The sequence below is a fragment of the Notamacropus eugenii genome, chromosome 1 (assembly GCF_028372415.1).
Source record: "Notamacropus eugenii isolate mMacEug1 chromosome 1, mMacEug1.pri_v2, whole genome shotgun sequence".
NCBI lineage: Eukaryota > Metazoa > Chordata > Mammalia > Diprotodontia > Macropodidae > Notamacropus > Notamacropus eugenii.
In genome coordinates this window covers 433556584-433571674 of record NC_092872.1, presented here as the reverse complement: position 1 = coordinate 433571674, position 15091 = coordinate 433556584, and the positions used below count along the sequence as shown (strand labels likewise).

General features: G+C 40.0%; 1 protein-coding gene across 6 annotated transcripts in view; it reads left to right on the top strand.

The window, feature by feature from the left end:
- Positions 1-6277, top strand: part of AKNA (AT-hook transcription factor) — a 63573-nt gene extending 57296 nt beyond the window's left edge. For 5 of the 6 annotated variants that reach the window (XM_072631723.1, XM_072631721.1, XM_072631720.1 and 2 more), the window contains 4 exons: positions 718-813; positions 1460-1576; positions 2570-2774; positions 4337-6277. In XM_072631723.1, the coding sequence (XP_072487824.1) occupies positions 718-813; positions 1460-1576; positions 2570-2774; positions 4337-4628 (710 nt within the window). In that variant the 3' untranslated portion in view covers positions 4629-6277. The remainder of the gene's footprint in view (positions 1-717; positions 814-1459; positions 1577-2569; positions 2775-4336) is intronic. The other variant, XM_072631718.1, reaches the window with a different exon arrangement.
- The last annotated feature ends 8814 nt before the right edge of the window (positions 6278-15091 follow it).

The window sequence follows — 15091 nt, the reverse complement described above, 5'->3', positions numbered from 1 at the left end:
CAGAAGGAAGGGAAGGAGGGGGGAAGGGGAAGGCCCACTTGGTACCTTCTCACATTGACATCTTACATTGACGTCTCACATTGAACCCTTGTGCTCCATGACCTTGGCTCTCTCATAGCTTCAAGTCATGGCACAAAAGAAAATCCTTATTTGTTCTTCTTCCCCTTTTCCTTCCATGTGACTCTTGACTTTCAATAAAATATAAATAAGCAAAAGATTTTGAGAAACTGAGGCAAACTGTAGGAGGGAGGTTCACTCAGGGAGAAAGCTCCCAGTCCCATGAGGTAGTGTGGTGGTTTGGTGGAAGGAGTGCTGGGCTTGCAGTTAGAGGGCCAGGGTGGAAATCCTAATCATGACTTTGGACAAGCCACTTGATGTCTCTGAGTTTCAATTTCCTTTACTGTAAAATGGGAGCCATTGGCATGGATGGGCTCTGAGGGAATTTTTTGGTTCTAAATCGATTATCCAGTAGTCCAGGGACCCTGAAATACAGCCATTCTAACCCAAACCAGCACCACTGGACCCAGGTCTGGCAACTTGATTCTATGTTTTGAAATAAATGCTACATGGACCAATAACCAACAGGTGAAAAGTCTGTTGCATACTCGGGGCTCTTTTCACTGGTGATAACATGATTTCATCATGAGCTTTTGATTTCCAGCTCTGCACCCATTCCCAATGTGGCAAACGGTTACCATTTTTGGTTTGTGTTCCTAGGTCATGAATATTCTGTCAAATCCTCCCCTAGCTTCCAGACAGACAACAATTCTCGTTCCTGCTCCCGCTGTCATTCAATGAGGAAGAAACTTCCTGGTAATAACCATTCCTAGGGTCTACCCAGATAAGCCTAGTCCAGGCCAGCCTGCAGAGTTTTGACTTCCAGGAACTCTCTGTGTTATTAATAAATAATTACTGGTAGGGTTGGGGTCTTTACCCTAGGGATCTGGGGAATCAATCATTCAATCAACAAAGTATTATTTTAAGCAACTGTTATTTGCCAGGCTATGTGCTGGGGGTGAGGGGGAAGGTACAAAGACAGAAATTAAACTTCCTATACTCACGCAGCTTATATTCTATCAGATGGGCAGAGTACATGCCTCATTAGGTAATGTTTCCTCCATAAGTGATTCTCATCTGAAACTGCCTCCGTCAACCATGAGATGGAGAAACCATGGACATTTAATACCAAGGTCACTAAGAAATGCCCACTGAGGCACCAACTAATTCTATCCTGTCTTTTCCACCCACTTTGCTACCCTTCACCCCTAAACATCTTTATGTCCCAAGAACATTCCTTATTCTTTCTCTAGCATGGCCTTAGATCTAACTCCAGCTCTGAGCCAGGAGAAGACAGAAAGAGGGAATTTTTTTTACCACAATTCTTTTGCCCATGTTGAGCTCAATGAGAATAAAGTCAAGGCCCCATGGGCTACTTTAATGATTGCTTTTCATTTTTTAGACAACGCTCTCAGCAAGGACCCAGAGGAACTTCCCCCCCATGACAGCATCAAGAAGACCCAGTGTCCTATGTGTCACAGACCCAGGAGTCCCACAGAGAAGGACAGGGAACCCTCTGGTAGGATAGAAATTGATTCCTTATTCCCCCTTCTAGAAAATGTTGAAGTCGCGTTGAATTTGAGGCTCTTACCCATAGTTCCATAACATAAAAAAGCCTTTTTAGCAAAGACAAGTCAGTCTCTAGTCAACTGTTGTACACCAGGGGACAGAAATTGGGTGAGAAGTGAGAGGAGAGCTGAGAGTTCCTCTCTTAGCAGTTGTAGACCAAGTAGGCATGGGCAGAGATGTTAGTCTTAACCACCATAGAGGAAATAGATTGGAGGTCGGTGGGGGGTGTTCTAGTAGTACAATACCAAAGTTCCATCCTCTGACAACAGGAGGCATTAGTGACTTTTGTATAGCCCTAGGATCTCCATCTTTCCTGGGGTCAGATTGGATAGGAGCATGAAAGAGTTCAGAGGTCCATGAAAGCTTCTAAGTTGCATCAGCTATGCCATGAATATTTAGTCGTATCTCCTGGTCTTTTTTTTGGCTGTCTTTCACATCCATCCTATTACCCCCTATTAACTCAATGATTGTTGACCCAGATCTCCTCAGACCAGAGAAGTACAGCAGAACAGGATGAGGGACTCAGGTGCTGAGGAAGAAGGATGATGATAGGCAGATTTGGGAGGATACTGGAAGAATAAAACATAGAAAGAAAACCTCTAACCACACCCCCAATTCTCTCTCTAGTCCCAGTTCCCCAAAAGGAGAAAGGGAGCCTCAAAGGGGAGCCATCTGAACATCACCTACTTAGGGTTCTGTACTCCTCTGGTACAGCAAACATTTCCTTCCACTAAGGTGATTCAAATGAGGCTTGTACTATTCATCTGTCAAAGACCTCTGGAGCCTTAGGGTCTCAGAGCCCTAGAATATCAGTCAAGAAGACAGGTATCTTAGAGGTGAAATAATCCCATCTCTGACCTGAAGCAGGTGTCCCCACATCTCCTATCATTCTTCTCATGGCAAGGTTATGCTTAACTATCTTTGGTACTCATCCTCCCTTTAGGAATAGACAAGAGCACACAGAAAGGAGCAGCTCTAAGTTCTGGCCCAACTCGGAAATCTGAGCAACATGAGCAGCCATCGACTCCGCCATCACTTCCTCATCCTCCTGGGGTGTGGTATCTAGCGTCCCCACTCCCACCTCCAATGGGAGCAACCTTCACTTATGTTCCACCGATTCCTGTTGTGCCTTGTTCATCCTCCACATTGTAAGACTCTTTCTCTTCTCCTTCCTGTTGAATATGGGCTCTTTTGTCCTGGCAACTGAGCCAGGCTCAGACAGGGACTACTGAGTAGATAGGAAGAATGTCTTTGTCTTCTTTGCCACATGATACATACAGCCGGGTCCTCATTAGAGCAAACAGTGAATCCTGTGAAGTGGTCACATGATTTACATTTGCAATATTCAAAGTTATATGAAATTATATGAAAAATATGAGTAATTAATTGTTTCTGAACCAATGGAAGTAGGCAATGAGAATCTAAATGCCAGTCATTTCAGGGGACACATTATTTGCATTAATCCAGACCTAGTTATAACATTGGTCCCAACTCTATTCAGAAGGCAGAATGACTGGGTGTGATGGTACACACTGATAATGCCCACCATGGGGAAGGCTAAGACTCTCATGGACCACTTGTGTTCAGGAGTTCTGAGCTGCAGTCAGACGAAAATCAGCTGATTATCGTTAGGAGTCAGGCAGCCACCTAAACAGGCAGCCTAGAGAGCGCTGAACTGAACCAAGTAGGACCCAGAGCAACTAATCCAAGCTTCTGTATAATCAGCCCTGGGCTCAGACCAATAGTGTCCTAGTAAATGTTTCAAACTGGCCCTCTTTTAAAAAATTTACAGCCAACGGACTTTTTAATCTGCATTATTAATATTTTGTCCATTGCTTTCTTAAGCCTTGAAATCAACAAAATGATAAATCAAGTCCTGCTTTGTAGGGTTTACTGATTTCTAAAGTGCAAATGCTCACAATGAAGATTGAATAATTGGCTTTCTCACTGTTTGAGCTGGCTCCAGCACATCCCTAGTTTGGTCCCCTGCATTCAGGCAACACAGTCACAAGAGCAAAACAAAAGCAGAAACAAACAGACAAGGGCAGCATAGCATGGGAAAAGAAGAAATATTTACATCTGGCAGGGACTTTCCATATTCTTGCTACATTTTAGAGATGAAGAAACAAGACCTAGGGAAGTTAAGTGACTTGCCTAAGATTAGAGAGGTGTTGTTCACTTGGTCTGGAAGCAGGAAGACCTGAGTTCAAATCTGGCCTCAGACAGTTACTAGTTGTGTGACCCTGGGCAAGTCACTTAACTTTGTTCCCTCAGTTTCTTCATCTGTAAAGTGAGCTGAAATAGGAGCTACTCCAGTATCTTCAATACCAAAGGAGGTCACAAAGAGTTGAACATGACTGAAAGGACTGAATAACAACTATGTGTGTGTGTATATATAAATACATATGTGTATATACATATATGTGTACTTATATGTGCATGTGTACATGTATATATGCATATATGTATATGTGTGTATATACATACACACATACAAAGTAATTTTGAAGGGGCAGGCAGTAAAGAGCACATAGCCTAGGGGTTCTTAACCTCTGTATGGATCCTAGATGTCTTCAACAGTCTGGTGAAGCCTATTGACTCCTCAGAAGAAGAATATTTTTAAATTCATAAGATAAACTACATAATGTTGCAAAGGAAATGAGATCTTCATGGTTCTTGCCATTCACTTATGTATTTTGCATCTCTCCAGGTACTATTCTCCAGTAGCACCTACCTCAGCCTCCTCCCCTCTACGTTACTCCAGTGGTAAAAAACCTGCCGAGATGAGACCCCTGTCTCAGAATCGCCGAGCTCCATCTCCAAATCCAGGCCACCGTTGCTTGTCTGAGCTGGATCTCGTTGACCTGGATGACCTCAGCCTGTCCTTGAGCCGAGCTGTGGAAGCAGCCAAAAATGTTGAGTTCACCACCAAGCAAATGAGTCGGTCTTTGTCTGCTGATCTGCACAGAGCCCGAGGTCTAAGGGGATCCTGCCTCTTTTGATAAGAACTGACTTAAATGGGGGGTAAGAGAGCAGGGCATTTGACTTCTGTTTCTTCTAGCATGGTAGACGTCTTGCAAGGGCAAACAAATATTCTGGAAATGCTGGGGGAAAACCCTTCATTTGGACGCTAAATTGGCAGCAGATGACAAGCTTATTTTGTAAATTCTTTTTATTTTTTTTAAACAAGAGAACAATGTATTTTTCAAATATGGAAAACAAAGGCCTGGGCTTTCAGTCCAAAGTCAGCCACCAGCAGTGTGACGCTGAGAATGAACTATGCTCTTTGTACACAAGGAACTTTGGGAATAGCCTTTCTTTCCACACGTGTACTTTCCTGCCTCCAAATGTCTTTTTTTTTCTTTCAAAGCCAAGCTGCTTTGTCTCTGGTCTCCATGAGTAGACTGTGAAGGAGACAGGAGCTTGCAGTGTGTGTGTGTGTGTGTGTGTGTGTGTGTGTGTGTGTGTGTGTGTGTGTGTGTGTGTGTGTGTGTGTGTGTTGCTGGCAACCTCTGCACTATGTTGGGAGTCTGGGCAGAGGCCCCTGGGTTTTCAAGGCAGAATACACTTAGCCTTCAGATTCTCGTTTGCTGGAAAGAAAGACTTCGCCATTAATCTGTTTGGAGCCAGTGTTTTTGAAGGTTTTTTTGGCTGATTTTTTTTTTTGCAAGAATTCCTCCTGGTACCTCCTCCTATATCTTCTTCCTTCCTGTGGATTTATTTGGCATTTAACTGATGGGAGCTGAGACAGTTCCTAAGGGATCTGTGCTTTGGGTACGGACTGTTGCACTGAGGGATGCCATGATCCCCTTCATTGATGCTTACCTCAGCATTCCTAGAATGCACCGCATAGATGGCATTTGTATATTTGGGGTATTTTAAACCTTATTTTAATTCCAAAGGTTAATGAAGAAAAATGAACGCTGATCTTTTTTTTTTTAAAGAAAACAAAACAAATCAAAAAATGTGTCTGGTGTGCTTTGTCATCCTGTGATTCTCTAAATCATGATTGCACTGAAAACAAAGACAAGGAAAGCAAGAAGGGGGCTTTGTTTCTTACAGCCAGCCTCTGAATGATCCCTTGCAGCAATTAAGACTGAATTCATGCTTTCCCTTCCAGAGCTCATTTCATTTTTCATTTCTCAAACATTTTATCTCTTCCAGTTATTTTATGCTCCCTATTCTTCTCACTTCCTAATATTTCTTCTACTTACTCTTCCTCTTTCAGACATCACAATCCATTTGTAAAGTGAGGGCACCTTCCAGTTCTTTTCTGTCTTAGCTGTGGTCTGCTTTGACAGGGTCCAAATGTTAATTAACTTACAGTGATGAGGAAACGAGCTACTTTTCTGTCAGGGCTAGGCTGCTGCATTGTGAGGGCATTCAGATTCTAAGACTTTAACAGGTGTATTATCCTTGGGAGGGAGGAGGGTTTTTGAATGGGAAAGGAAGTTGGACTGGAACTCCAGATCCCATATACAGTCATCATTTATATTAGAAATAAACGTTAGGGGCCATGTTCTTAACAAAAGTCAGACATTTTATTTTTTTGTTTTTATGGATTCTTTATTTCTGAATGGTCTTCCCCTATGTAGCAAGCCATCTTTTATAACAAAAAATAAAGAAAAATAAAAACTAACCAATACATTAACAGGGTTTGACAGTATCCGTAATGTTCCACATCCATCATTCCCCATTTCTCCAGTGAGAAGAAGGAAATACACTTTCTTGTCTCTTCAGGGACAAGTTTGGTCATTATACCTACAAACCTTATAAACCAACCCCACCACCTGATTGCTCGTTCTCATCCTCCTCAATCCTCCCACTCCAAAGTTTCAACCAAATTCCACCCAGCCCTTCCACTGTCTTCTAGAATGCCTATTTCATAGACAACAAACTCCCCTTCATCTTAAATCTTCCACTCTTTGCATCTACTGAAACTTGACTGCTCCCTGATGCCACAACCTGCCTCTCCACCCTTTTCAATTCTGGATGCACCTTCACTCATTCTCCTTGGTTCACTCACTGGTTGGGGTAGGGGAGTTAGAAAACTACTTATTCCCCATTGACACTTCCAGGTTCTCCCTTTGCCCCAACACTCAATGACTTCTCTTCTTTTGATGTGCATGCACTTCATATCTACCATCCTATGAAAGTCTTGGTAGCTGTTGTCTACAACCCCCTAGGTAACTCCTCTTCCTTGAGTTCAGTACCTGGCTCATAGTTTTTCTCTCCTTCCCAACTCCTACCCTCACAATACATACATAACATACATATTTACTCCCCTTCAAACATGCTAACTACTCAATTCTTCAACCTCCTCACTTCCCACAAGCTACTACTCCACCACACCTCAGTCACACATAAAGATAGTCATACTCATGATTTTGTCATGACTCACAAATATACCACCTCTGTGTTCAAGAATTCTGAAGCCCCCCTATCCATTCTTAATTTATTGACTTTTCACATCTCCTTCTGCCTTCTCTTATGAAACCTTACTTTTCCTCCCCTCCATCACCTCCTAACCCTATACCCCTTTAATTCTCTCACAGGCTACCTCCCCTGCACTAGTCACTCTCTTCTTTTACCCCTCTTGACCCACTGGTGAACCAGTTCAACTCTGCACTGTCTTTCTTTCTTGAAACCCTAGCCCCCCTTTTGTTAAGCCAAGTCTCAGCCTTGGATCACTCCCACCATTTGTCATCTTCACTCCTATACACATGCTGCCAAATAAAAATGGAGAAAATCATGCAACCATTCCGAGTCTACCACAGATTTGTGTTACACAATTTCAGTTGGCTTCCCACTGCTGCTAGGCTATCCTAGTAGACCTCTCCTATCACCCACTAACTCACTTTCCCCAGCAGTTATTCCAAACCTCATCATACCTCCTCAACCTCAGGCCATTTGCATGAGCTCCCTCTTCTCCCCTCTTCCTCATCCCCTATCACTCATATTCTTTCTATTCTATTTTCTCCTCCATCCATCTCACATGATGAAGTGACCTTACACCTTACCAAGGCTAACCCCTCTACTTATGCAAGTGATCCCATTCTGTCCCCTCTCTTCCAACATATTGCCCCCTCTGTTTTCACCACTCTTTAACTTATTTTCAATCTCTCCCTTTCTACTGGTTCATTCTCTACTGCCTAAATACCTGCCCACATTTCCTCTTGAAGAAACCCTCACTTGCTCCTTCCATTCCCACTATCATCCTATATCTCTTATTCCTTTGTAGCTAAACTCCTTGAAAAGACTATCTATAAAAGATGCCTTCACTTCCCTCTCCTTCTTTTCTTAACTCTTTATAATCCAGTTTCCAACCTTAGCATTCCACTGAACCTGGCCTCTCCAAAGTTACTAAAGCTGCCAAATTCAATGGTCTTTTCTCAGTCTTCATTCTCCCTGATCTCTCTGCATCCTTTGATGCTGTTAATTACTCTTGCCTCCTTAATATTCTCTCTAGGATTTCAGGATACCGCCCTCTCATAGTTCTCTTCCTACCTTTCTGACCAATCTTCCTCTCACTCTTTGGTGGATCTTCTTCCTGATCATACCCTCTAACTGTAGATGTCTCTCAAGATTCTGTCCTGGACCCTTTTCGCTTCTCTCTCTATACTACTTCACTTGAAGATCTTGTCAGGTCCCATGGATTTAATTGCCACCTTTATGCTAATGATTCAAATCTACCCATCCTGCTCCCAAATCTCTGCTGACGTTCAATCTTGAATTTCTGATTGCCTTGCAAACACTTTGAAGTGGATTTCTAGTAGACATCTTAAACTCAATATGTCCAAAACTGAAGTCATTATCTTACTCCCTAAACCTCACCCACCCCTCTACCTTTCCTATTACTGTAGAGGGCAACACTACCTTCCCACTCTATCAGGCTTGCACCTATGCATCATCCTAGATCCCTCACCACCTTTCACTCCTCATATTCAATCTACTGCCAAGGTCTGTCAATTTTAACTTTTCAGCATCTCTTGAATATACCACCTTTTCTGCTTTGACACTGCCACCACCTCATGCCTGGATTATTGCAATAGCCTGCTAGTGAGTGTACCTGCCTCAAGTATCTCCCCACTCCAATCCATCCTTCATTCAGCTACCAAAGTGGCTAAAACATAGGTCCAATCATGTAATGCACACTCCTCAATAAATTCCAGCGACTCCCTATTGTCTCCAAGATCAAATACAAAATGCTCTATTTGGCATTCAAAACCTTTACAACATAGCCCCCTCCTACATTTCCAGTCTTCTTACACCTTACTCCCTATACTCTTTGATCCAATGACTGGCCTCTCGGCTGTTACAGGAACAAGACACTCCATCCCTTGGCTCCAAGCATTTTTTCTAGCTGTCTCTCATTCCTGGAACATTCTTCCTCCTTTGCCCTATCTACTAACCTCCCTAGCTTTCTTTAAGTCCCAACTAAAATTCATTCTTTTACTGGAAGCCTTCCCTAACCCCCTTAATTCTAGTGCCTTCCTTCTATTAATTACGTCCTGTTTATCTTGTATATATAGCTTGCTTTGTATGTATTTGTGTGTTGTCTCCTCCATTAGACTGTAATCCCCTTGAGGTCTGTCTTTTGCTTCTTCTTGTGTCCTCAGAGCTAAGTGCAGTGCCTGACACACAAAAGGTGCTTAATAAATGTTGATTGATTGATTGCAGCATTCAGCTTTTTTTCCTTTTCATTTACACAGATGCACTTCTTAACACATATACTTTATCTTCTAAAAATAAATTTTATTATCTTTTGATTTTTACATCACCTACATTTTTTCAGTAAAGTCTTTCACATGGTTGTTATTAGTTGGTATTTCTTTTGACTACTGCTTGTTCATGAACTTTGACCATTTATTGGGGAATGGCACTTGGTCTTTAATATTTCTGTTAGTTGTCCTTATATCTTGGATACATCCATTTCAAAGATACACAAAGTTCAGTTACTTCAACTTGTGTTTCATGGAATCTTGTTCATCAACACAATAGAGATAATGTGTGTGTGCATACATTTACGTATGTATGTATAGTAGCGTTTTATAGCTTAGAACATACTTTATCATTTAATCCTCATGTTCACCTATGAGTAGGGCAGGGCAGTTTGCTATTCTGATTTCACAAATGTGGCACAGGATGCAGAGAAGGTTAGCAATTTATCCAAGGTCACACAGTTAACAATTCAATACAATGGAATGGAAACTTGGTTCTTCTGTCTACTAGTTTAATGAATGCTGCTTCCTCTGCAACCCGATTCCTCAAAAAGCACTTCTGCCAGAAGTGTGGCATCTCAAGCATTTAAGCAAAATTCAATCTGAATATGAAGTAATTGATTCCAGTGCTTTGCCTGTGCATGTATTCTCCTAAGGCCAGGGGAGTCAAGGCGGATGGCTAGCTAGTGCCAAGCTCTAAGAGGTACAGCCTCATCCTGCCCCAGCTGTGAGTGGCAAAGCTCCAAGTATCTCAATAAAACACTCTTCAAAGCCTGGGGCAGATGAGGGGGACTAGATTTACATCTTCACAGATGTTCCTCTAAGGAACAGAGTGCTACTCTGGGCACTTACACCTACTTTTTAGTAAAAAGTGCCATAGGATAGTATCTGGTGACTGGTTAAAGAAAGAGCACCAATCAATAAAGAGGAGGATACTGTGTGGTTTCCATGAGACATCTTGTAAATTAGGCGCTGGAAGCCTAAAACCCACTCAAAATTTCTATAGAACCATTTAATTGCTTTAAAAAATAGACTAATAAAACCTAAGGTGTTTTATTTTTTAGAAGAATGGGGGAAAATACATATAATTTTTCTTAGGTTCTATTAGTTTACTTATTTTATATGTAATAGTTTGCCAGAGGATCAGAATTGCTCTAAGGGTCATCCCTCAATTCATTAAGCATTTATCATTGGAACTGTAGACAGAGCTAGGGCCCTGATCTCAAAGAGTTTATATTTTAGTGGGAGTAAATATAACCTAGTACCTAGTACCTTTCATTTGAGGGATAGTGTTTTGAGTAGTATTTTGAATTTCAATATTAATTTCCAGTGTAAACTGAAGGCAATCCCTGTCCCAAAACCCATTGCTAAGGGACTCTCTCCTTCCTGGAGAAGAAACCCCTGCCCTATGTGAAGGGCAGGGCAGAGTTGATAAGAGGAAAGAGCTTCAGGTCTCAGTAGTTCCCTTTGAGTCCTCTTTGGGGATTCTCTAAGCCAGAGTTTTCATGGACCATCAAGAAGGCTTTCATCTTGGTGAGAGAAGATGGAAGAAATCAAGCCCTCTTCAGGTTAGTGAAAAGATAATGAAAGAAACTGGCAGTCTCTGTCATGCCCCCATTTCCAGCTTGCTACTCTAGAGAATCCAAGGAATTTCCCACCTTGCTTCCAATGGGAGAGCTCCTTCACTCTGTGTGGTCTGATAGATATTCTCCTATGCACATCTTCTCTGATGTCTATTTCACTACTGATTTGAATAATTGGGTTTCTTTGTTATTTGATATGCATATTCATTGTGGAACTGGTTGGGAAGGGGTTAAGCCTTGTATATAGAACTTGGGGTCCTCTTTCCCCACAAAGGACAAAGCAATTAAGAGTTAATGAAACCTGATCATATTCCCTAGACTAATAATATTTAAAAGAGCAAATACATATAATTATAGTCTAGTACCCCCTTTCTCTGAGGAAAGCAGAGTGGAGGCCTCCTGCCCTCACCTCCTGCTTCCCCTCCTGGCAGAAATGAAAGTCTTCCCTGCAGAAGGGTGAGACATAAGAGACTAGAGATGTCTGTTCTGCCTCCTTCAAGCCATACAATAAAACAGGTCCCTCTTCTTACATGGGCCCCTCTCTATCCATGGGGCTCCATTTCTACTCACTACATATATAAAACTGAGAGGAAGTAGGGGGTAGTGGAAAGGATGAATCTGGAGTCAAGAGGACTTAGGTTTAATTATAGCTTTGCTATTACCTATGTGATCTTGGACAAGTCACTTTCTCCAAGCTTCTGTTTTTTTCATCTATAAATTAAAGTGTTGAGTCTTTTTGGAAGAGTGCCAGGTATGGAGTCGAGAAGACTTGAATCCAAATCCTGTTTGAGATACTTTTCTGTGTGACTCTGGGAAGCTTTCTTAACCTCTGTTTGCCTCAGTTTCCTCATCTATAAAATGGAAGTGATAATAATAACACCTACTTGCCAGGGTTTTGGTGAGGATTAAATGAGACCATAATTGTAAAGTCCTTGGCACAGTGCCATGCACATAGTAAGCACTCAATGGATGGTCATTGGTCATTGTAGTTATTATCATATCACAAAAGACCCTCTCTCTTCACACATCAAATGGAAAAATGGCAATGAAAATATTCAAAATAAGAAAAACTACCAGAAACTCTCTAAAATGTGTTGGGGATTTTTTGGTTTTTAGAAAAAAAGAAAACTGAAAGAATACAATATAATTTCAACAAAATAAAAACTTCAGTCTCGGGTTTCATAGATGTCAAATCCAAAAAAGTTTTAAAATGTATTTTAAAAGAAATAACAACACCACCAAAAATGAACCTAGAATTTTTTTAGACATAAAAAATAGATGATAAATACTTTGATGTAATAAATGGAAGAAATGAAGTTAGAAAGAATCACAAAATGAAGTGAATTGGAAATTGAGTGTAACTGAAATCTCAGGAGATGGTGAAACTCAACTATTTAAATGTATGATGATTATTAAAAAATAGATTCAATGAAAAACAATTATTTTACAAGAGAATGAAATGAATGAAACAAGAAAAAAAGCAGAATAACTCCAGAAAATTATCCAACTAGAAAAAGGGCTGGATGCTATAAAAAAAGGAGCATACTTAGAGGACAGAGCAAAGAGGGAACAGTCAATGGCTCCTCAAAAAATGAAACATCTGACTAAAAGAAAATTTCCCAGAAATATTTAATATAAGGGCCAGGTTGCAAACCAATGGAAATAGCAAGATAACAATGAGCCCCACATGCAATTCATCCAAATGCAACATTATTTAATGCTTCAAAAATACAATGATGAGATTATTTTAAAAGCAGCTGAAAGAAAATGCTAATAGCACAGATTTGTCTAACAAAACAAATGACATAATGACCTCAGACTTCCAGAACAATCAGATTTTGCCCTTCAAATCAGCTTTTCAACAAAGATTTATTTTCTGAAACAAAAGATGACCATTTAAAAGTCCGTATAAAAACAAATTAATGTTGGGATGCAAAATCATTACAGCTGTAATTAACTAGTGCACTCACCATAGAGACACTAAAAAATAAATGGATTGTTTTGGCTAGTATCTGAATTATGTTACTTTGAAGAAAATGGAAAAGAGAAAAATTTGATTTGTGATGATAAAATTAAAGAATGAAAGGGTAATAAGAATGCTGACATAAGAAGGCATCAATTCCTTAACAGTAGTCTTGTTTTAAATAGAGTTGTAGATAGGGAAACTGAGTTACTGTAAACCTTATGGAGTTACTAATATAAAATATTCGAACTGTGTTAATTATTATAAGTGTGCGTGAAAGTGGGAAAGGATTAGTATTGGTGATATAAAAACAAAGCAAATAATTTAACAAAGTATGGTATGATTTTAAATTTGAATGTAAATAAGTTGAATTTCCCTACAGGAAAAAAAATGGAATATTGAATTATTGAAAAACACAATCCAACAATATTTTGGTTAAGGGAAACATATCTATGTTATTGTTCCCTGTTGTATATGAATAATTTGGTTGCTGAAAGAGGTAGAAAATGAGTTTGGTGGCCATAAAATTAAATATTCTGCATAGAAAAAGGAGTAAATCAATTTTGTATGTTATATAGGAATGGCTTTTGTATAAGAACAGTTTGACTGTGAAAAGAGGCAGAAAAAAGTTTTCAATTATGAAAAATTAATGAAATTAAAATGTGAATGAATAGTTTTCAAATAAAACGTGAGAGACACAGATGTAGGAGCACTGACAAGAGAACTGAGATGATCTGTTTGAAGACAAGAGGAATTACTAAAACTGCAAAGCATTGTGGTCTTTTAGTCATTTGCATATGACTTTTTAGAGTTTGAGAAGTTGCAATTCACTAAGTAGCAAATCAAATAAGTGTTTGGAGATGATGTGATGATTAAATGAGTATTGAATTGTTTCATAACTAACAGAAAGGAGGAGTTTTGTGTTTTAACTCCTAAGGGAAGATAAGTCATTGACTACCAAGAAGTTTCATTTTAAGCTGTTGGAAAGTAAAAAACCTAACAGGAACAGGAAAATGAAGAACAAAACAGAATAGTTACTATGATAGCAGGACCAGTCAGCTCCTATGACTTCAGTAAGGCTTCAGCTCTTATGCTGGGAGACGCTAATTGGCTGAAGGAAAGCTGAAATTCATTGAAAGAGAGCTGAATTCTGCTTATTTTTCTCCAGTGTGACCATCTGAGAGAATTAAAACCTTTTAAAGGTGCCAGTTGCTCTCTCTTGCTCCCTCTCATTTGAGAGCAAAAAACAAAGGGGAAAATAAGCTATGAAACTGTTTTACATAATTTTATGTTGAACCTGATTGGACAACGTATCATCTAGTTCAGTGAAGTGTTGACTGCACTTCTCTTTCTTGCCTATGGAGCCAAGCTGAGAAGTTTTTTTTGTTTTGTTTTGGTTTTTTGTGAGTTAATTCTTTGTTATAAAAAACAAATTAGGGAATAAATGAACAAACCAGCAGTCAATTGAGTGAACAGCTCCCTAGGTTTGTCAGCATTGTCCAGAAAGTCAACCTAAAGAACTTCTTGCAGTTCTCTGAATTAAAGGAAATGCTTATCATCATAATAGTATAACTCTATTTCAATTCTATTGTAAGGGTGATTATGAGTTTAAAGAGCTTGTTAGTGATTCATCATTTCAAGACAGAAAAATTTTTATTCAGTTGTGTCTGACTTTTCATGATCCTATTTAGGGTTTTCTTGGCAGAGATACTGGAATGGTTTGCCAATTTCCTTCTCCAGCTCATTTCACAGATGAGGAAACTGAGGCAAACAAGTTTAAGTGACTTGCCCAGGTCACACAGCTAGTAAATGTCTAAGGCTGGATTTAAACTCAGGTCTTCCTGACTCCAGACCCAGCACTCTATTCACAGTTCCAGCTAGCTGCCCAAGAATAGGAATGGATTTGCCTAACAAAAGAGTAGTGAGGATCTGAAGAAAACAGCAGAAAAGTAGCTTCATGTGGTGGAGTGTTTTTGAAGAATTCAAATAGATAAAGGTCAGCACTACACAGCTATGAGTTTCCCCAAACACAATGCCATGTGTCTCCCTGTTAGGTTTCTATATATTCCCATTCTCCCACATAGATATTGTGTGCATTGTTCGGAGAGTGTGACCTAGGTTTATAGATTAACAGTGGTATATTGATTATTTCTACAGTGGCTTTTTATTCTTTTTTAGTAACTACTATCTTGTGATTA